Source organism: Xyrauchen texanus, chromosome 33 (assembly GCF_025860055.1).
Source record: "Xyrauchen texanus isolate HMW12.3.18 chromosome 33, RBS_HiC_50CHRs, whole genome shotgun sequence".
NCBI classification, from domain to species: Eukaryota; Metazoa; Chordata; class Actinopteri; order Cypriniformes; family Catostomidae; genus Xyrauchen; species Xyrauchen texanus.
Window position 1 is genome coordinate 3,778,754 of NC_068308.1, and position 24,293 is coordinate 3,803,046.

Sequence of the window (24,293 nt, forward strand, 5' to 3'; positions counted from 1 at the left end):
ATTAATTATTAGATTTTCATCCAAATATAAAATAGGTCATCCAAAAATGATCAGATTAGATTACCTGAAAGTGTAATATAAAATATTATGTAACGGATTACAATTTAAGTTTTATTTGTAATCAGTACCTGATTACATTTCATAACTAATGTAACCATCACTCTTTAGAGGGTACCTTTTTATAAACTATAAGTTATAAAAGTTATTGGTTTTTCACTAGTGACATATGGTAACTTCAAGTTAAGGGCAAGGCATTCAAAAAGCAACAGAAAATTGGCACCATCATATTTATTTTAGTTATGTAAAGCTACATCTGTATTTACATCAAAATGATTTCTTGTTATGCTCGTCTCCAGTTGTTAACTAAATATAAAAAATTATGAATAAAAGGATATAAAATAAAGTTAAAATATTTTAAACAAATATTAAGGCATTTTATACTGTAAAGGGTTGTGAAACAATCTGAGAATAACATGACAATAAGGAAAAGGCTTTACATTTCTTTAAAAAGAGAATTTCTTTTCTTTAACAACTAGAGACTTAAATTAAAAGACAGTTTAAACATGAATATGGATTTAAATATGGATTTGTCAAGTTATCTTGAAAGTTAAATGACCCCTTTACATATGACAATATTACCCATTTAAAGTTGAATTTCACAGTGAATATTATAATATAGGTCTGAGACAGACACAAAACAAGGGCTTTCAATTAAAAAAACATAACTATGAAATATCTATTTCACATCTTGCACCCAATTTTCTGTCAAAAGTTCTTCCAAATCCTTAAAAGGATGGTTTCAAGGATGCAAATATATTTTTCCTTAACTGATCAAAGCACTTCCCATTGCAATACATAATATTAAGAGTGGCATGTATACAAAATAATACAACATAATATTCATAAAATACTTAAAATATTGTTTTGTCAATGTAAAAAAGCAGTCCCCAAATTACAGAGCATAGTATTGTCTATTTAAATGGTTCTAGATTGCCTGTTAAGGCAGAGTCCATGAGGTCGTCATCCTCTGTATGCATATACACAGGACTTGGTCGTGAGGTGCGCTCTGAGTTAAGCAATGACATTGAAGGTTCTGAGGAAATAGGGGACCTAGACCAGCTGTCTGTCTTCAATGAGTGGGAGGAAGGCCCACAAGACATTGCTGACTTCTTCTTTTCTTTTTCTCTGTCTCTGTCCCTATCCCTTTCCCGCTCCTTCTGCTTTTTCTTCTCCTTTTTATGCTTCTTGTGTTTCTCCCCTTGGCTGATGGCTATGGAACTCAGGTAGTCTTGTGGAGGTTGGTGTGGTCTCATACTTTGATCATCATCTGAGCTAGGGCTGTTCTGGTGTGATTTTTCTGCAACGGAACTGCTGCCAGACTCGCTCTCACTGTCTGGGTTTAGGGGGGTGTACCCAGGGGACCGGCTGTGACTTGGAGAGCTACGGTCATGTTTTGGTGTAGAGCCACTGAAAAGGGGTGATGCTTTGAGGCCTGGATGCTGGGAGCGCATGGACCCATCTCCAGAACCGTCTCCAGGTTTCTGTAGAGTTACTTTAGACTTAATGCTTGGAGAGCCCCCGTCAGACTTGCTGATAATAATCTTTGCCACACCAGTTCCACTCACCGTGCCACTTTTGGGATCAATCAACTTCTTGTCACCAGAGTTGCCCCCTGACACCTTGGATTTGCCTTCTTTGTCCATCTTCTCTCGTTTGCTCATAAACTCTCCTCCCTGGGAGGACATTCCATGCTTGGAGGATATAGGACCAACATTTGGAGGCCCTCCCCCACCTGCACTGCCACCACCACCTTCACCCTCCTCCCCACCAATACCTCCACCAACACTCTTCAGTTTGTCTATGACTGCAGTAAGAGATGGCTTTTTGTTTCGGCTTGGTGACTTACCCTTTGCATTAGGGTTGTTCCCACCCCCACCACCTCCTCCACCACTGCAACCTCCACTACTCCCATACTGTGACTGGCCACCTGAAGAAAAGGGCATGGAGCCAGAGGAAGAGGAGGAGCTTGACGAAGAAGATGATGACGCAGAAGAGCCTGTAGATGAACTACTGCCTAATTGTTTTTGGGTACCCATTCCACCACTAGAAGAGGACTTAGAGCCCCCTGATCCCCCACTACCTGAGCCAATAGGGGACTTAGCTTTAGAAGAGGGTGGGGTCCCAGGGACCTGGCTCTGCTGAAGTTTCATTGGAGAGGAAAGTTTGTCAGAACTGCCAGAACGAGAGTGTGAAGGAGAGATGTTGGGCTTGATGTTAGGGTTCATGAGCGAACCAGGGGGCTTACCACCTTGAGTCTTAATTTTGTTTCCACTCCCTGTTCCACTGCTGCCACCACTGCCTGAGCCTGACATACCATGCTTGGTAATGGGGGAGGAGGATGGCTTGCCTACACCCATCCCCATGGAAGAGCCTTTGGATTGAGGAAGCATACCACCTCCAACCCCTCCAATGCTTGATGGTTTGGAGATGCTGCCTTGCCCACTGGAGCCTTCTAATTTACTACTTTTAATCTTCCCTGAGGAAGAAGAGGAGTGGGAATGGTGACTTTTGCTACTGCTTGTGCCACTTGTACTACTAGTACCTCCGCTTGTTGAGCTACTTGACGTGTAACCTCCATGAGAAGATGTTTTCCCTCCAGTTAAAGTCCTTGGAATCTGTATTGTGATTTTGGGGATTGGTGGAGTAGCACCTCCTGGTGGGGTCTGAGACCTACCCAAGCTCCCAGGTGACTTGGATCCACCACCACTCATGGATCCTCCAGAACCGGCACTCCCACATGGAGGTGTGTAAGGTCGACCACCTGAGCTGTGTGAAGGGGACTTGCCATCAGGATCTAGCTTCTTACGCTTTGGTGGTTTGTCTTTCGATTTGCTCTCACTTGAAGGAGTGCGACTGCGCTTCACCTGCTTCACTTCAGAACAACCTGTCCCACCCATTCCTATTCCAGAATTTTCTCCTCCATTATCCTCCTTTGATCTCATCTGCAGCTGCTGTTTAATCTTTGTATCACTGGTTTTAAAATCACTACCAGCTGTCCCAATGCCCATCACGAGTGGACTTTGGCCCCCACCAACATGAGAAGGGTGTGAGTCTCCCATATCTGACGCTGTACCCAGCATTGGCTTTCCTCCACTACTGTTCCCACCAAAAAATCCCATTTCAAAAGGGTCTTTCAGCGAGGCCTCTGGAGTATTTTGACCATGTGAGGTGGGATTCTGAGGTGTGCCTGTAGGGGTGTTCTGCTGACTTCCCCCACTGAAACCTTTGACCAGGTCAAGATCTCGGTCAGGGCTGGGTGAACTGTCTACAAAGTAATTCTGTGCAAAGCTTCCCTGTCCAGATCCCAGAAGCTCTGGGTTGAAGTCTGTATCTGGGAAAAAATTAGTAGAGGAAGAATCGCTATTTGGTGTTGCTGCAGTTGCGGCCTCTGCAATCAGGTCTGCTGCATCAGTAAAGGGATTTTCATTGCTGTTTGCATTAAACAGGTCGGCCTCAAACACTGCACTACCTTGGCCTGAGCTGGAAGAATCCTGGAGTGGAGTTCCTAAGGAAGCACCTTCTTCACCACCCATGAGATGCTGACCATGACTGCTATTGCTTCCTTTGTTGGCCTGATCAGGAATATCAGACAGAATGTCATTAATGTCTGGACCAATACTGTCAGAGCTGGAGAGTCGCACCATACGGGGTACAGATCTTTGTGTCTGAGACTGGATTTGTGACTGAGGCTGAACATGAGACTGTGAAAGGTATGGTATTCCAGGAACTGAAGGTGGAGTCCCACACTGACTTGGTGCTGGGGTGATATTGTGAGGAGTGTCAAGTCCATCACCTGGTAGACTGACATCAAATATGGGGTTCTGGGAGGCATCAACATCCATGGAGAAAAGCTCTCGGTGGAAATCATCTTCAGAGTGGTGAGTGTGATGATGCTGTTGCGTCATGCCCCCAACCTGCTGCTGAAACTGCTTCATGCAAATTCCACCACCTGCTCCCATTACTCCTTTCTCAGATACTCTTGGACGCTTTTTCTTGCCCTTGCTGCCAGGGCAATACTGCCCTTGGCTATCTGTCCGGGGGGAACCAGATGAGTTCTGTCTTTCTAGAGGGCTACTGCCGTACAACGTAGCAAAATCTTGTGAGGGGTTATCCTTCAGTAGATTCATCAGCATGGGGTGGTTTTTGGTGTTGCTTGCAGGAGAGGTGGTTGGTGGGGGGGTCTGGTGAGGCTGAGGTGGCTGGGGAGTAGGACTAGACCCGACACTGCCTGGTATTTTCAAAAGGCTGGTTAGGATGGGATTCTGAGTGACTTTGCTGAAGTCGTCTGAACCATGGCTCTGCTGTTGCAATGTTTGCTGCTGACCACTAACCTGTCCCATGCCTTCTATACTTGAGCCTCCCTGACCTGTATGACTCATAATAAACAGTGGGGTCATTGAGCCTTGGAAAGACCCACCTCCCCCAATACTGTTGTTTCCTGCAGAGGTAGCCCCACCACTTAGACTAGGTAGACCAATTTGGTTGCTCCTATCAGGCCCTGTACCCATTCCCATGTAACCTGGGCTGCCAGTTGGGGGCAGGTTCTTCTTCACCATAATTTCCACAGTTTCAGCTATAAGGGACAATGCTGGAGTGTCTGCCTGAATGGTCTCTGCCTTGCGTCGGATGGCACGCATTGTCACAGGAATGGACATACATCTAGGGAGAAAAAACATAACAGGGATTCAGATTTCTTAATGGTAAAATTAAGATCATATTTTGCTCTTTGTTTCCAAATATGTAGTTTTGTTTAGCACAGTGGTGTTCAATCCTGGTCCTAAAGTACCCCAGCAGTACAGCACATTTTGGAAGTCTTTTATTTGACACACCTAGGTCCAGGGTTTGAAATCAACCTTTTTGCCCAACAGCCAAGGTGGCTGGTAGATGGAGAAAAAAAAAATGATTGCATTTTTTATGGAATTAAACATGAGTGAAAAATACTGTAATCTAATTTAAAACTTAACTGCTTTTTATAAAATATTGAATTGCCTTAATGTTCATATAGAGTTATATATAGTTCATATAATTTTTTAGATGTAAAAACTTAATACTAAAAAGCTAATTATGTCTATGTGTAAACACGTGTGTCCTTGAATGTAGACCAACAGATCACCTTTGAGGACAAAACTTGAGCATGATGCGATATGTTTGGGTTATAAATTGATACAAACCATTGATAGAAAGGACAAAGCAGTAACCTGACTATTCAAAATATAAATTAAACCTGGAAAAAAGTTTCAGGATTTTGCAGGTGCGAGTCACCGAAAAGGGCTAAATAGTTAATCTGCTTGTGATGCGTGAATGCTTCCATGTGCAGCGCGAGTCTCATTACACTTTAATAGTGTTTAGCCAAACTGTATGATCATGAGGATTACTGGGTTTGGCCATCTCCAAGCAAAGAAATTTCCACTGGACTTTAGAAGCCATTGCGCTCATTTATAAGTCGAAGGCACACAGTGTCTCATTGGTGTTAGGGCTTATTCTATAAGGAGCATGGGCAAAGGGCGTGACTTTAGAAGACATCTGTCAGGCTGCAGGCTGGGCTTCTCCTAAAGGCTGATTTCTACTTCTGTGTCAAACTTACAGAATAGGCTTTGCATAATGGCCAAGGCATTGATTTGCATTTATAGTTCTGCGTTGGTGTGTCTGCGTCGTTTGGAGGGTACAGAGCCAAAATGCTATTGTTTTGGGAAAAAAATGCCTTAATTCCTGAAAAAAACGAAGCAATGCAGGTATTCATGGATTCAAAAGTACATGTTCCTGTTGCTGACAGCAAGCTGCACGAGTGTTTGTAGCCTGCTTAGCATTGCTTATTCTTATACTTTCGTCATTTTATCCTTTGTCATTTTACCACGTGTTTTGGGTTTTTCCCCTTTTCTACTATTTCAGCTATTTCAAGAAAACAGTGTCTCATCATTTTCCTCATGTGCAACTTCAATCCTTTGCTGTCATAAGTCATGAAGAGCTAACAAAACTTATCGAAACACCAAAAGCCACATGTTTGTTAGATCCAATACAAACCAAGCTCTTAAAAGAGGTATTCCCTGTAATCTCAGAACCTCTTCTTAATATTATTAACTCTTCACTATCATAGGACATGTCCCAAGAAACTTTAAAATGGCTTATTAAGAAGCCACAACTTTATCCTGGAGAACTGGCTAATTATAAACTGCTTTCAAATCTCGTGTTTATGTCGAAAATGGAAGTATCCTCCCAAATATGTTCATTTATATATATATATATATATATTATATAATTTATATTTATATATATATATATATATATATATATATATATATATATATATATATATATATATATGAACAATTTCAGTCAGGATTTAGGCCTCATCACAGTACACTTGCACTTATCAGAGTTACAAATGACTTGCTCTTATTATCTGATCACGGCTGTATTTCACTTCTAGTGCTTTTAGATGTTAGTGCTGTATTTGAAAAGATAGATCAAAACATTCTCTTGAATTTGTGGAGTTGCATTAGCATGGTTTAGGTCCTATTTAGCAGACCGCTTCCACTTTGACTATGTAAATGAGGAATTGTCAAACCAAACAAAAGTAATGTATGGAGTGCTGGATCAGTTTTAGGGCCTCTGCTTTTCTCCTTGTATATGCTTAGATATTATCAGGAATTGTTTCCACTGTTATGCCGATGATACCCAACTTTATATTTCTTCAAAACCTGATGAGATTTCACAATTCTCCAAATTAGCAGAGTGTATAAATGAAATAAAAGATGATGGCCAGAAATGTCCTTCTACTCAATTCCAACAAAACAGAGGTACTAATATTGGACCAAAAACCTCTAAAAATAAGCCGCTAAAATATAATTTGACTCTCGATGGATGTACTGTTACATCATCTTCAACAGCGAAGAACTTAGGTGTTATATTTGATACCAATCTGTCCTTTGAAAATCAAATTACTTGGGATGCACCGAAATTTCGGGCACTGAAAATATTTGTTTTGGCTGAAAGAGAAAAAAGGCAGAAAATATGAGCCAAAAATATATGCCTCCCCACGCCTTAGTGCTCAGGTTTCACTCTCGATCGATCTAGCAATTATCACGCCGCTACCAAGCAAAGGCCGATGCCAGCTGTGTGGAAATATTTCAAAGCAGTACCGCCGCTCCCTATACGCATACTACGCAGTCTGCTTAGGGCACCAACTCCCTAGGGGGGCACCATCTTACCCAAATAGTTGCGGAACACAGACGATCGTTTGACGCACATATCACGCAAACGCGACAATCTTCTTGACTACTGGTACATGAACAAAGATCGCTTTCCATTGCTTGCATGGATTGCACGCAGGTATTTATCTGCCCCAAGCACCAGCACAGAGAGAATATTCTGTGCAGCATCACATGTTCTTGACGAGAAGAGGAACCGTCTCTGCCAGAAATCTGAGCAACTTTTGTTCTTGAAGAGAAACCTGCCACTTTTACTTAAATATAAAGCAGTCCAATTTGCTGTGTATAGCAATTACATTAACATTTGTTTAGCCCTGCAAAACTTTGTTCTTCATCTGTCATTTACAGTTGAGGTTGGTTTTAGTTCTATTACTGCTGTTTTGCACAATAATTTTATATTAAAGTGGAAATACGTTTACATAAACAGAATAGAGGCCCTCCGCCATTCTGTGTTTTGCCTGTTGTTTTCAATAAAATGACTGTGTAGCATATTTAAACTTTTTGTATTTGCAAGATAGCCTAGAGCTGCTAAGTTCATTACTCGACTGCTGTTTTGCATATCATTAGAGTTTTCTAGAACGTCACATTATTTGGATAATTGGTAAAAAAAATAAAAATAATAATAATCTGTTAAATTTGATTGTTAAAGAACTCAATAAAGAATTTTTGAATTACCAATGTTTGTAGAACAGCATTCTTCCACCTAAGAAATATTGCTAAATTACGACACATGATCTCTGTTACTGATGCTGAAAAAATAATTCAGGTGTTCATGACCTCAAGACTAGATTATTGTAATGCATTACTGGGAGGATGTCCAGCAAGATCAATAAATATTGGTTCAAAATGCAGCAGCCAGAGTGCTGACGAGAACCAAGAAATATGATCATATTAGCCCCCATTTTATCATCGTTACATTGGCTACCTGTTAAATTCCGTATTAATTTTAAAATTCTGTTAACTACATACAAAGCTTTGAATTGTCTAGCTCCGCAGTACTTAAGTGATCTTCTACCACGCTATATTCCATCACATTCATTACGATCACAAAATTCTGGCATGTTAATAGTTCCTAGAATATCAAAATCCACTAGAGGAGGAAGATCCTTTTCATATTTGGCTCCTAAACTATGGAATAGTCTCCCTAACACTGTTCGAGATGCAGACACACTCTCTCAGTTTAAGTCTAGACTAAAGACTCATCTATTTAGCCAGGCATACACCTAATTTATCCTTCAACTCACAATTAGTGGTTTTTATTGTCGTTTCAACCATATACAGTTAGTACAGTACACAGCAAAACGAGACAACGTTCCTCCAGGACCATGGTGCTACATAAAAACAACAAAGGACCAACACAGGACCACATGAGACTACACAACGAAATAAAATACCTATATAAAATACCTATATATACCTATATAAAGTGCACGTGCAAACATGTGCAAAAAGTACGGGACAGTACAACAAATTTCTGACAATGAACAGGACAATAGACACAGTGCAGCGCCGACCAGTACTCAGTGCAAAAAGATGACAGTTTCTAAAAACGTAAACATAACATACTATAAGATAGTGTTCTATGCACATAGCAGTTATTTAGGTAGCAGACAGTTATAAAGTGACAAGGCTGCTTTAGTTAAGGTCTGCCAGAACCAGAAACCAGCATCTATGCTAATATTATTTTATTTGTTTCCCTGTCTCAACCTCGGGACTCCTATCCCGGTCCTATCTAGGTCACCAGAACCGGCTGGATCCAGTTCCATTCCTGCTTTGTGTTGGACTCCACTATTACGTGTCGCTGTGTGATGATAACTAAATGCAGCCGGTGCCAGCCAAACATCCCTTCAGTCTATTACGTTGGACTTCAGAGGATGAACATGGGATACTTCATATGCCATTGTCTGAACCTCGGATTTAGGATAGACCTCACCAAAATGACTGGCCATGTTGAACTGCGATGCACCTCACTGATCTCTGCCTGCATCGCCTAGGTCTAATGATGGACAACACTCTTGAAATGGAATGCATAGACTATCAATTGCCAACAAAACCCATCAGCTAACTAACAAGGACAATGCATCCATCTATGTGAACTTCTGCAGTTAATACAGGATGGACTTCAAAGACATTGGTCATTAATCTTACAGTTCAAACAAAATCGATGGTTAAACACTGACCCTTAACCCTTACTTAGTTTAATAATTTTAAACCATGATTTTAACTATACATAAGTAATATTGGCATTATATTCATAATGTTAGTCAGAGGGGAACTGGCCCCCACAGTGATCTGGTTTCTCCCAAGGTTATTTTTCTCCATTAATCCACATCTTATGGAGTGTTGTGCTCCTGGCCACAGTCGCCTTCGGCTTGCTCACTGGGGTTATTAATACAATTATTATTTAATTGTATACTGTATACTATTCTGATGATTGTATACTATTCTGATGATAGTGAAACTTTGTAATATGGCACTTATTGTACCACTGTCTCCCTAAGATGATTCGCTGATGTTTTTCCTCTTTTGTAAGTCGCTTTGGATAAAAGCGTCTGCCAAATGAATAAATATAAATGTAATTACTTATTTTTAAACACAATTCACAATCATATTTTAGCAAACTACACAATGATGACTCTAAGACATTGTAGATGTTACAGTTTTATCTTCTGTTAATGCCTGATCTTCTGTAAAGCTTCTTTGAAATGATGTGTGTTGTGAAAGGTGCTATACAGAAAAAAATTACTTGACTTTATTAAATTACTGAAGCAGTAAAACGAGTTCATGAAAGTATGTAGTACTGAGGTACATATTATTTTTTATACATGTTGCCTGCCATGCAGAGGTGATAAATCAGGTCCATACTTTATGCTTGCTTTTGAGTCATTAATTAATAATAAATAAATAATGTGGCATACTTTGACACTCCATGCTGAAAAATGTTTATCAAATTAATCAACTGCTTGCATGACCAATACACAGTGTGTCATTTTAAAGTTTAAACTCTTCACTGTGCATTTAGGCAAAATAACCAACTCTTAAAAGATGCTTTTATTAATCAGCTGAAAAATGAGAAGTGTTCCGTTTTTATACAGTGAGGAAAATAAGTATTTGAACACCCTGCTATTTTGCAAGTTCTCCCACTTGGAAATCATGGAGGGGTCTGAAATTGTCATCGTAGGTGCATGTCCACTGTGAGAGACATAATCTAAAAAAAAATATCCAGAAATCACAATATATGATTTTTTAACTATTTATTTGTATGATACAGCTGCAAATATGTATTTGAACACCTGTCTATCAGCTAGAATTCTGACCCTCAAAGACCTGTTAGTCTGCCTTTAAAATGTCCACCTCCACTCCATTTATTATCCTAAATTAGATGCACCTGTTTGAGGTCGTTAGCTGCATAAAGACACCTGTCCACCCCATACAATCAGTAAGAATCCAACTACTAACATGACCAAGACCAAAGAGCTGTCCAAAGACACTAGAGACAAAATTGTACACCTCCACAAGGCTGGAAAGGGCTACGGGAAATTGCCAAGCAGCTTGGTGAAAAAAGGTCCACTGTTGGAGCAATCATTAGAAAATGGAAGAAGCTAAACATGACTGTTAATCTCCCTCGGACTGGGGCTCCATGCAAGATCTCACCTCGTGGGGTCTCAATGATCCTAAGAAAGGTGAGAAATCAGCCCAGAACTACACGGGAGGAGCTGGTCAATGACCTGAAAAGAGCTGGGACCACCGCTTCCAAGGTTACTGTTGGTAATACACTAAGACGTCATGGTTTGAAATCATGCATGGCACGGAAGGTTCCCCTGCTTAAACCAGCACATGTCAAGGCCCGTCTTAAGTTTGCCAATGACCATTTGGATGATCCAGAGGAGTCATGGGAGAAAGTCATGTGGTCAGATGAGACCAAAATAGAACTTTTGGTCATAATTCCACTAACCGTGTTTGGAGGAAGAAGAATGAGTACCATCCCAAGAACACCATCCCTACTGTGAAGCATGGGGGTGGTAGCATCATGCTTTGGGGGTGTTTTTCTGCACATGGGACAGGGCGACTGCACTGTATTAAGGAGAGGATGACTGGGGCCATGTATTGCGAGATTTGGGGAACAACCTCCTTCCCTCAGTTAGAGCATTGAAGATGGGTCGAGGCTGGGTCTTCCAACCTGACAATGACCCGAAGCACACAGCCAGGATAACCAAGGAGTGGCTCTGTAAGAAGCATATCAAGGTTCTGGCGTGGCCTAGCCAGTCTCCAGACCTAAACCCAATAGAGAATCTTTGGAGGGAGCTCAAACTCCGTGTTTCTCAGCGACAGCCCAGAAACCTGACTGATCTAGAGAAGATCTGTGTGGAGGAGTGGGCCAAAATCCCTCCTGCAGTGTGTGCAAACCTGGTGAAAAACTACAGGAAACGTTTGACCTCTGTAATTGCAAACCAAGGCTATTGTATCAAATATTAACATTGATTTTCTCAGGTGTTCAAATACTTATTTGCAGCTGTATCATACAAATAAATAGTTAAAAAATCATACATTGTGATTTCTGGATTTTTTTTTTTAGATTATGTCTCTCACAGTGGACATGCACATACGATGACAATTTCAGACCCCTCCATGATTTCCAAGTGGGAGAACTTGCAAAATAGCAGGGTGTTCAAATACTTATTTTCCTCACTGTAACTTATGAAATATGATTATTTACTGTACACCATAGTCATAATCATACAGATCGGAAAGTTCTGGATTAGAGTATGACAAGTACTGTTCCACTCACATACTTGATAGTTAAAGACCCAAGAAAAGTTTATTAGATGTTAACAGTGTCTTTTGTTGTGTTTTCACTTGTTCTTATAAAACAGAATAAAAAAACAGCAAATGGTCACAGAAAACGAAACGGGTCCAAACACAATGTGACACGGTCACTGATCAGTGGATATAGATGCATAAACAAAATAATCAAATGCAAAGCCATGCTAGGGGCAGAAGTATAAATTGCTTCAACACCTTAGCCATGTTTTATAACTTTGATGTTTCCTCCCTACCTTCCCTGGTTTTGGCTACGAAGAAGGATAAATATATGTTATCATGTTTCACTACCCAAGATGGCTAGTGTCATTGCTTACAGTATGTGGACACTGGTTTTGACCATGTTGCACTATGTGGTGGAGAGTGTTATTATTCATTGATATTATTCATTGGTCCACAACCCTGTTAGTGCCACAGTATTGCATTCCCGTCTGTGGCCATTTTTGTCTCTTCTCTTCCCACTATGTGTGAAGCACAGCAATTCATGCAATGTTCCACTATCTGGAATAGTTAGTGTCATTGCTATGCTATTAAAATAAATGGTTACATCTCGGTTACTGATGTAACCTTGGTTCCCTGAAAGGAGGGAACGAGTTGCTATGTAGCTTTGCCGCACAACCGATTTCTTTCTGTTAAGGGACTTAGAGATGCGCTCGCCTCTCTTTCAAAAAATTCTAATAATGTAGTGTTATGGCCCAGCTTATATGCACATGATACGCACGTATACCACAGGGCGCCACTTGTACAGAATAGTCTGAGTTGCTTTACTGTATCAGTTTCACTACCATCTATTCACAAGAGGCAATCTTTGTAGTGTAATATTATGTGAACATGGCTGTCAGAGATGGCTCAGGCTTGCCAAGAGATTCTTCCCCATGTGTATCACCAGGACATACAATCTGATGAACTTGTAGCCAATTGAAGAAGGCTATATTGACTTGCATTTTTATGTTTCCATATCTGTACAAATCTGTATGTTTGCAGAAGAATACTGTATATTGTGTGGATAATTTTGTGGTGCAGGTCATGGCTCATACAGTATATAAAATAAAAATCATCATATCGCCCGCACCGCTCATTTTCAAAATTCAGATTTGTTTATTTACCAACTTTTCTGTCTGTAAATAAACTTCTACATTTTGAAGATGAGCTGTACAGTAATTTTTTTTTTCTTGAAGCATAGGTTCAATGCCATCTGTTAACATTGTATATATTGTTACACCTACCTCTGGACTACTTTGGTAATGAAGTCATCAGTACAGATCAGAGCATCAGACAAACCCTTATACAGCTTACAGGCAACCTGCCTTGAGTCAATCACCTCCATCACCACTGAGAGTAACAAGAGATTTTGAGATCAGATACAAAACTATTGTAACAGACATTATATTTATATTTATGCATTTGGCAGACACTTTTATCCAAAGTGACTTACAGTACACTTATTACAGGGACAATCCCACTGGAGCAAAGTGGAGTTAAGTGCCTTGCTCAAGGACACAATGGTGGTGGCTGTGGGGATTGAACCAGCGACCTTCTGATTAACAGTTTAACAATTATGTGCTTTAGCCCACTCCACCACCACCACCACCACCACCACCACTCCAATCCACATTATATGATTTTGTTTTCTTGAAAGATAGTGGGAGAGGGGTAAACTGTTTCTTACCACAGACAAGTGATTCATTGACAGGATGCTGGAAGGACACACTAAAGCTGGAGTCTGTTAGCGGGCACACCTCAAACTGCAGAAGTCCAGGGGTATCTGCTGCAAACAGGAAATTATTTCATAATGTCTCTCGGTACACCATTCATTTGTACATCTGTAAATAACAAGATCTTTTCATGTAGATTTAGCTCAAAACCAAAAAAGCTCAGTTCCATCAACTTGAGTTTTAAAGGAATATTCAGGTTCAATACAAGTTAATCTCAATCAGCAGCATTTGTGGCATAATGTTGATTACCACAAAAAATAATTTCACTCGTTTCTCATTTTTTACTTAAAACAAAGGAAAATTCCTGGTTCCAGTGAGGCACTTACAAAGGAAGTGATTGGGGCCAATCTGTAAACATTACAATACACATTGTTTCATCGTACAGCAAAAAGACATAAACAATATGCATGTTAACTAGGGGTGGAAAAATATTGATTTCCCAATGCATTGCAATCTTCATTTGAACAATTTCGATATTGATTCCTAAATCCCATGATCGATCTTTTACTCTATGTGCAACCCTTCATTACAATGAGAGAAAATCACTCACATTTGCAAACAAACCTTACGCTATGTGACTAAAAATGTATATATTTGGCAACTGGCTGGTAAATGTTTACATTTCACTCACTAGTAATTGAGTAGTATAGTGGTGGAGTGTTCAGCAGCATAATCCTTTCACTGCGTGCTGAGAGTAAAAGTTGTTCCGTATAATGTGTGTCCAAAGACAAGATCCACACGACCCATTTGACATTGAATAATATCTCTTTTAATACCCTTTCTGTTCTTTACATTCAGTTGTTGATCAAAAACAACAAAAAATAAACATTTAATTCTAATCAGGCATAGCACATATGGGATAAAGCCATTAAAGTGTCTCTCGTTAACATGCGCTAATATAAAGATGCTGGTTACAGAAATGCCAGGTTTCCTTAAAGAGACAGTACCGGTTTTTAGCACATGTGCAACAAATCAATGTAAATACCTGTAAATAGTACAAATTATGCAATTAAACAATAACATTTAACTAAATACTCTCAACGCTATTCTGTGAGGATCCCAATTGAAATCAGATTAATTTTGGTCACATTACCACTAATCACAGCAATTCACACTCACCTAAAGGATTATTAGGAACACCTGTTCAATTTCTCATTAATGCAATTATCTAATCAACCAATCACATGGCAGTTGCTTCAATGCATTTAGGGGTGTGATCCTGGTCAAGACAATCTCCTGAACTCCAAACTGAATGTCAGAATGGGAAAGAAAGGTGATTTAAGCAATTTTGAGCGTGGCATGGTTGTTGGTGCCAGACGGGCCGGTCTGAGTATTTCACAATCTGCTCAGTTACTGGGATTTTCACGCACAACCATTTCTAGGGTTTACAAAGAATGGTGTGAAAAGGGAAAAACATCCAGTATCGCGGCAGTCCTGTGGGCTGAAAATGCCTTGTTGATGCTAGAGGTCAGAGGAGAATGGGCCGACTGATTCAAGCTGATAGAAGAGCAACTTTGACTGAAATAACCACTCGTTACAACCGAGGTATGCAGCAAAGCAATTGTGAAGCCACAACACGCACAACCTTGAGGCGGATGGGCTACAACAGCAGAAGACCCCACCGGGTACCACTCATCTCCACTACAAATAGGAAAAAGAGGCTACAATTTGCAAAAGCTCACCAAAATTGGACAGTTGAAGACTGGAAAAATGTTGCCTGGTCTGATGAGTCTCGATTTCTGTTGAGACATTTAGATGGTAGAGTCAGAATTTGGCGTAAACAGAATGAGAACATGGATCCATCATGCCTTGTTACCACTGTGCAGGCTGCTGGTGGTGGTGTAATGGTGTGGGGGATGTTTTCTTGGCAGACTTTAGGCCCCTTAGTACCAATTGGGCATCGTTTAAATGCCACGGCCTACCTGAGCATTGTTTCTGACCATGTCCATCTCTTTATGGCCACCATGTACCCATCCTCTGATGGCTACTTCCAGCAGGATAATGCACCATGTCACAAAGCTCGAATCATTTCAAATTGGTTTCTTGAACATGACAATGAGTTCACTGTACTAAAATGGCCCCCACAGTCACCAGATCTCAACCCAATAGAGCATCTTTGGGATGTGGTGGAACGGGAGCTTCGTGCCCTGGATGTGCATCCCACAAATCTCCATCAACTGCAAGATGCTATCCTATCAATATGGGCCAACATTTCTAAAGAATGCTTTCAGCACCTTGTTGAATCAATGCCACGTAGAATTAAGGCAGTTCTGAAGGCGAAAGGGGGGTCAAACAGAGTATTAGTATGGTGTTCCTAATAATCCTTTAGGTGAGTGTATATTTTAACCATAAGGGCACCACGTCATCACACATTTGCTTAATAATTAGCAATTTGTGTTACAGCAAAATACCAAAGATGGTAAAACAAATCATAGATATTTATGATTTCTCACTGGAGCAGGAGCTTTTAATGGATATACTTTTCTTATTTTTGAACATATCTCTGCTGTGTGCGGTGCTCTCATGGTTTTTACTGCTTACTAGTATGTGACAATGACCTTTTGACCTTAACCCTAACCCTAACATTTCTGCCTTTACTCCCTCCAAAAATGTGCCCCATTTTTTAAGACATTATGATTTAGGTCATAATTCATGACTAAAAAAATCTAAGCAAGAAACTACGCTTAACCCATCTTTACATGGTAAATCTGACTATGTGTCTCTGCCCATGAGCGAGAGAGAGAGAGAGAGAGAGCAGCCACGTGAAAGTGAGAAATGGCGCTTAATAAATAAAAAACGTACACGCCACATTTCATATGAGTACATTGCATATGAGGTTAGATGCAATAGGATGTTTTTATTCTGACGGTAGGCTACAGTATAAGTTCATAAGTTTGTGTGTTATATCAGTTGTCACTTGCATCAGTGCGGCCAAATAATTTTCCACATTCGCACGTAGTTATTTCCACTCGCATTTTCTTGCAATGTAGAACTCTGGGAAGGACAAGTCGAAATAATTTTTGTCTTAATCAACATTATGCCACAAATGCTGTCGATTGACCTTAACTTGTTTTGAAGCCGGAATATTCTTTTAATTAACACATTATGTGATTAAAACTTTATGGCAGTGTTTGGGTTTGGAAGTTTGAGAATCTGAAACTATTTATATTTGAAGAAGTATCTCCTCAGTAATATAGTTTTCATTGAAGAAACAAATAAATAATTAACCATTTAAAACTTTATCTATGTAGCAAAATACATGCAAGTCTGTGGAAGTTTTCACTGTTACATTACTGATGAAGCACTTTGATTTTTCAGTCTGTATTTATAGTTGCTAGCAGGTTGCCATTTGATTTTATGGAGATAACAAACAAAAAAAAAGACAAACAAAAAAATTTCTTTTTTGCATTGTAAAATGGGCTAAGACTACACCCCTCTTACCTTTTTGTTCACTTGATTTTGATCCATCTTTAACTCACAAAAAACAAACGCTTTCTTCTTTATAGAGCTGCGTACCGCCGATTTTCTTCCTCATAAGATACACACTGTGACACTCATATTATAATTCACTATGTCGCAATCACTATAAACTAAATCTAGCTGCAGCAAGTGTGCGCCAGTGATGAGCGTCTCCGCGCAGGACAGTGTATCAGCAGGGAGAAGTTTGAAACTCTCTTGCGCTGTTTTTCACGCGACACATATAAGTGGCTCTGACCGCAGAGACAAATGCCAGTTTCGGAGTTTGTGCTTCTTTATCCAGCCCGCTTACTTATTATTTGCACTTTAATAAAGAATGCATTAAATACAGAATATAACTGCGCAGTGTTTCCTTTTTAGACGCTATGACAGGCAAGTTTTGCTCAAGCGGAACACCAGGTCCGGCTCCGCTGTATTTCACGACGATACTGCTTCTGTGTTTACTTATTATGCATTTGTCTATTATAATACTCTGCGATCTACATCACCTTAATCTGTTTGGAAAGTTTGGAGTGCGTCTGGACTGTGAGCTGTTCTTTCTTCCTCTCCTCAATCAAGTGCTGAGGTGCTGCTCTCCCGCATCATCATTAGCATTTCAAAAGATCTCATGTTGTGTTAAATGAAATCAGACGACTATTCCACAACAAAAATGTATTGTTTATTGTCAACGTTGACGATAATGTCAACTAATCATTTCAGCCCTAGTTGTCAATATCAAAAGGTCATTGTCACATACTAGTAAGCAGTAAAAACCATGAGAGCATCACACACAGCAGAGATACGTTCAAAAATAAGAAAAATATATCCATTACAAGCTCCTGCTCCAGTAAGAAATATTCATAAATATAAATATTTATGATTTGTTTTACTGTCTTTGGTGTTTTGTTGTAACACAAATCACTAATTATTAAGCATATGCGTGATGACGCGGTGCCGTTATGGTTCAAATGTTATTGCTGTGATTAGTGGTATTGTGACCAATGTTAATCTGATTTCAATTGGGATCCTCACAGAATAGCGACTAATGGAGTGACTGATGATGATATTGAGAGCTCCTGGAGAGCGTTCTTGTTTGATTAACACCGAGTGCACTGCATGTGGAAGCGAGAGAAGCTGTAAGAGCTCATGATCACTCAAACAGTCTCTATTGCTCCACACAATGTCTGATTGTCATGACTCACGATGTTACATCATGTACTATACTCAGGTTTGTATTTGCATGTTTATTAGTTGTTTACTTAGCTTTCATACCCATTTGTGGTCTCTTTATCCTCTCTGTGCTCTTAACTGTGCAGCCAGTCAGAATTACTACCGTAATGACCCTTGAATGGTCACCTTAATATTCATACACGTGTACAATTCTTAAAAAATGTTTAAACAAACTGGCATATTCATCTGAATTACAGCTTAAATTTAAAATTAGTGAATGCTTAGAACTGCCAACAACTCATGCTCCACAAGCCACACGGTCATGTTTCAAGGGCCGAGCAAGCGATCATTTATTAGAGTAGCAGTGTATGTGTCATTCTCTGCATGCTGTAAAAAAGATTGCCATTGAATCTTCAATCAGCCAATCAAAGATTTAAGACGAAGTTCGGCTGATTTAGATCTTTAGCTTTCATTACTAATGTCATTTTAGAAATAATCTATTCACAGGTTTTGTCAACCACGTAGAATTTATTCCAAGAAGTGTGTTACGATCCCGTGTTGTCCGCCCCGTGTTTTCTGTTTCACTCATCACTGTTCACATTCCATGTCATGTTTTCCTTGTTGTCCTCCCTGTGTTTCACTAGTCTATTGTCTTAAACTACTATTCTCACAATTCCCGGCCTCCCTCACTGCCTGCACTCATCATTGTTCTCACCTGTGTTTTATTCAGTCTCTGTCGATCGTTGTTTGCTCATGTTGAATGTTTACGTGTCATGTTCTTTGCCGAGGTACCCTGTTATTGCTGTCTTCTACTTTACCCTTCGTGGATGTTTTACCCAACCTGTGTTCTCCTGTGTGTCGTTTTGTATTTGAGTTAGTTTTCCCATCGTGGGCTTTTCCTTTGTTCCTGTGTTTTGTATTATTATCATTTGTTTGTTAAATAAACCGCGTTTGGATCCGCACCCCCCGTCTGCCTTCTCCTGCTTCCCACACACGCATTACAGAACGATCGACCAAACTATGGATCCAGCGGTTCAACGTGCGAACTACCAGCTGCTCAGCCTGAAGCAAGAGGACCGTCCAGTGGAAGACCACATCCACGACTTCCTCAACCTGGCGAATATCTCAGACTTCCCGGACTCATCCCTGGTGGTCTTCTTCAGGGGCAAATTGCATAGTTCGCTGCAGGAGCGGTTGCCACCGGCGACGCGCGGCTGGACTCTCTGCGACTTCCTGGAGGCGACCTTACGGGTGAGCGGCTTGCCGTTCACTGTGGGCTTTGCTGAGGAGGGCCCTACCTCTCCTCCCACCGTGGAGACTCTCCAGTCTCTCGAGCCTCCCAGGGCACCTCCTCTCGAGCCTCCCGTGCCTTCTAGGGCTCCGCCTCCCGAGCCACCCAGGGCTCCGCCTCTCAAGTCCCTCGAGTCTTCCAGGGCTCCGCCTCTCAAGTCTCTCGAGCCTCCCAGGGCTCCGCCTCTCGAGCCTTCCAGGGCTCCGCCTCTTGAGTCTCTCAAGCCTTCCAGGGCTCCGCCTCCCAAGCCTCTCGAGCCTTCCAGGGCTCCACCTCTCAAGCCTCTCGAGCCTTCCAGTGATCCGCCTCTCAAGTCTCTCGAGCCTCCCAGGGCTCCGCCTCTCGAGCCTCCCAGGGCTCCACCTCTCAAGCCTCTCGAGTCTTCCAGGGCTCCACCTCTCGAGCCTTCCAGGGCTCCGCCTCCCGAGCCTCTCAGGGCTCCGCCTCCCGAACCTCCCAGGGCTCCGCCTCTCGAGTCTCTCGAGCCACCCAGGGACCCGCCTCTCGAGCCCTCCAGGGCTCTGCCTCTCGAGCCTCCCGAGCCATCCAGGGCTCCGCCTCCTGAGCCTTCCAGGGCTCCGACTCTCGAGCCCCTCGAGCCTCCTACGGCTCCGCCCCCAGAGCCTCTCGAGCCTCCTACGGCTCCACCTCCAGAGCCTCCCGAGCCTTCCACCTCCCCTAATTGCCCCTTGTGCCTCCTTGGTCTGTCTCTGTGTCCCTTGTACCTCCTTGGTCTGTCTCTGTGTCCCTTGTGCCCCTTTTGGTCTGTCTTTTCTCCCCCTCTTCTAGCCCCCCTCTCCTGGAACATTTTGTGTTTGTTGTTTTTAGGTTTCTTTAGACCGTCTGGAATCCGGTCCTTTTGAGGGGGGGCTATGTTACGATCCCGTGTTGTCCGATCCGTGTTTTCTGTTTCACTCATCACTGTTCACATTCCATGTCACGTTTTCCTCGTTGTCCTCCCTGTGTTTCACTAGTCTATTATCTTAAACTACTATTCCCACAATTCCCGGCCTCCCTCACTGCCTGCACTCATCATTGTTCTCACCTGTGTCTCGTTTAGTCATTATTGTGTTTGTGTACTTAAGCCCATGTGTTTGTTCAGTCTCTGTCAATCGTTGTTTCTCATGTTGAATGTTTACGTGTCATGTTCTTTGCCGAGGTACCCTGTTATTGCTGTCTTCTACTTTACCCTTCGTGGATGTTTTACCCAACCTGTGTTCTCCTGTGTGTCGTTTTGTATTTGAGTTAGCTTTCCCACCGTGGGCTTTTCCTTTGTTCCTGTGTTTTGTATTATTATCATTTGTTTGTTAAATAAACCGCGTTTGGATCCGCACCCCCCATCTGCCTTCTCCTGCTTCCCACACACGCATTACAAAGTGAGTAGCATTCAGCTGGTCATGTGATCACATCGGCGGCCACCATTTCATGTCTTCAGACTTAATTTCATGTCAGTGTACAAATGTAACATCACTTAAATGACCTTAAATAAAAATAAAACCTAGAAACGTAACTCTAACGGCCACAATTATTATGATAAAAAGAAGATACTCTCACCTTCCTTAATGTACGTCTTTTTGACGCAGCTGCCTATCAGTGTGTTGTAAGCAGCCTGGTGTCGTATGATGTCGAGGAGAGCGGGCACCTGAGCAGGATGTCTGAATGCAATCTTGGAAACCAAAGCTCCTTGAAGAGACCTTCCCTCCTGGACTGGGGCATCACCATTCACGAAATAACAATGCTGCTGTCCTGGCAAAGACTTAAAAAGGACAACCCATTTGGAGAATCATTGGTTGCATAAAGTTTAAATTATATTACACAAAATAATCAATCAGATGGAAATGGTAAGAAACTAAAATGATATACAGTGTTTTTAATGATGGCAAGATGTTTTTTTTTTTAATGTCCTAACATCATATGGATTTAATATTCACCAGAATCAAAAGATTCACAAACACACACACACACACTCACGCACACACACACATTTCTATATTGATGAAGCCGATTTAAATTATATATTTTTTTGGAATGCATCCTTCGGCCGTATAAGCGCTTGATGCAAAATTGTTGGGCGAGTTACGGGAAGTCAATGGCTTTGTCTTACAAGTTTTGCCAAACTTAAAGCTGCAAGTTTGACTCGCTACCTGAAAAGAAGTCACTTTTTTTAAAAGCTCAACTACAGTGCCATTTTTGGGTAATTTTGTGTCAGGTAAGAGGGTGGAAATTGACCCAGACAAAACCAGCATTTTCCCTCTCCCACTGACTTCAAAAGCCTCAACGAATACCATCTTACCAACACTATTCAGAACTGGCAGTGCCACTCAATGCCCTTAAGAGAAAGGGTAGTGAATTGATTTAGAGAAAAGAATGCCAGAACAGAGGGGAGCAGTGCTCTGAGTCATAAGGATTACCCACTGAGTTTCTGCTCTGTAAATCCATACAATGCAAGTCAACAGGGTCCAAATATTTGAAGCTCCAAAAGGCACATAAAGCAGCATAAAAGTAATCCATACAACTTCAGTGGTTAAGTCCATGTCTTCAGAAGCGATATGATACGTGTGGTTGAGAAACAGATCAATATGTAAGTTCTTTTTTACTATAACTTCTCCCCCCTGCCCAGTAGGTGGCGATATGCAAGAAGAATGTGAATCACCAAAAAAACAGAAGAACAACTCAATGTGGAGATTTTTATTAAAAAATGACTTAAATATCGATCTGTTTCTCACCAACACCTATCATATCATTCTGAAAAAAAAAATGCATTTAACCACTAGTCTTATGGATTACATTTATGCTGCCTTTATATGATTTGGTCACCATTCACTTGCATTGTATGGACCTACAGAGCTGAGATAGTCTTCTAAAAATCTTTGTTTTCAGCAGAAAAAAGAAAGTCACAAACATCTGGTATTGCATTAGGGTGAGTAAATGATGAGAGAATTTTCATTATTGGCTGAACTATTCCTTTAAGTAAAATATAAAAATGGCTCATTCAGACTTTTACATTTTCAAATGTTTTTCTTCCAAGGGATGCTGTCTCTTTCCTCAGCAACAAAACCTCTGGGCATTTTCCAATTGTAATTTTTGCACCCTTGAAGGGTACTTCGGGAAGGGGATGCAACCTGAAGTGTCGTTCCAAACAAAAGTAAAGGGCCCTTTCACGAGGCTTTTAGTGATGGGTACATTCAAACTGTATTGCCATGCTCACTTCCTTACTAGTGAGTAGGGCATAGGGATGATCAATTTCGATTGGAATTCCCCCATTATCTAAATGTAAAAATATAGTGTCGAATAATATCTTTAAAAGCACTTAAACATAAATAATGGACTGCTCATTCAGCTCCAACAGTGAATAATACATTTATTTTGGTAGAAGGTCCCTCATCTGCCACTACATTGGCTGCTGTGTCTCTGGGCCCCCTTTGTCCTCATATAGTTAAGACCTTGGTATATACTGGACAAAGCAGCAGTTCTGTACTATTTGGAGAATTTAGGAATTCTTTATTTTAAAACTAACTTAAGCTGCCAACTTAGAAATTTACAGTATTCCAGAAAATGCCCATTTCTTTTATCACTTCATTGCCGTATAAGTCATATTGTCTACCGAAACAGTGTCCATGACTGACTGGACCTTTGCTGGGGAGGAAATGTAGGAACTGGACCTCTTGGAACTTTAATTATATACCTCAGGACAACACTTTCTGAACAAATGGATCTGATTTCATCACTTGACATGAATGGCAGTGCAAACAGTCTGTCCTAAAAACTGGATTTGAAAAAAAATAATAATAATTTATTTGCAGTCTGAACGAAGCCAAAGTGACTAAACCAAAAGGGTTTTTGTTATCCATTACTTACTGCATAGAAACGCATTGATTGGGCCCCTCCCTCTTCATGCAGTTGGCTCTTAATGATGAGGTCATACAGTGGGGACAAAGTGGGAGCAGTCTCGAACACAGGAATACCTGAAAAGATCAAATTGCAAAATAGAACTATTTGGAGATATCATTTATTTGTCAGTAGTTTTAGCAATGATCACTTTATTAACTTTTGTAAACTACTTTAGGCCATCTAATTGAAGTATAATCACAGCTACTTTTATTTAGATTGAAATCTATTAAACTTATCTTGTTTTCAAAAACCATTGTCAATCTATATATTCATTTTCAAACAGTAAATGGGTTCTGTAAAAGGCATATTTTCTCACCTGTGGTACTACCCATCCTTTGAATAAATGATAAAGAGAAAGGCATCGGCTGATTCATCTTCAAGAAAAAACATGCTGGTAAATCTACACAGTTTGAATTTGTTACTGAAGAAAACGACGGAGTCCTAGGAAAAATCAAATAAATAAATGAGTATGTTTCATTTATGTTCCCCTAGTTGTCCCCTGATTCATTTTTGGGTGATTTTCCCCTTTAATTTCCAGTAAATCTCACCCTTTGTTATCGACTGGATGGGATCCCGTGATGAGCGGAGCAATGGGGAGCTTATAAACTGATGAGGTGCCTTCAACAGTCACTGATACACTCACACCGAGAGTACGAGGAACTGCAGAACACAAGAGGACAT

General features: G+C 40.9%; 1 protein-coding gene across 3 annotated transcripts in view; it reads right to left on the reverse strand.

The window, feature by feature from the left end:
- Positions 1 to 282: 282 nt before the first annotated feature.
- Positions 283 to 24,293, reverse strand: part of LOC127626529 (mediator of RNA polymerase II transcription subunit 1-like) — a 42,613-nt gene continuing 18,602 nt past the window's right edge. For 2 of the 3 annotated variants that reach the window (XM_052102392.1, XM_052102390.1), the window contains 7 exons: positions 24,161 to 24,272; positions 23,929 to 24,053; positions 23,580 to 23,686; positions 21,276 to 21,477; positions 13,759 to 13,857; positions 13,316 to 13,421; positions 283 to 4,719 (listed from right to left, as the gene is read on the reverse strand). In XM_052102392.1, coding sequence (XP_051958352.1) covers positions 972 to 4,719; positions 13,316 to 13,421; positions 13,759 to 13,857; positions 21,276 to 21,477; positions 23,580 to 23,686; positions 23,929 to 24,053; positions 24,161 to 24,272 — 4,499 coding nt within the window. In that variant the 3' untranslated portion in view covers positions 283 to 971. The remainder of the gene's footprint in view (positions 4,720 to 13,315; positions 13,422 to 13,758; positions 13,858 to 21,275; positions 21,478 to 23,579; positions 23,687 to 23,928; positions 24,054 to 24,160; positions 24,273 to 24,293) is intronic. The other variant, XM_052102391.1, reaches the window with a different exon arrangement.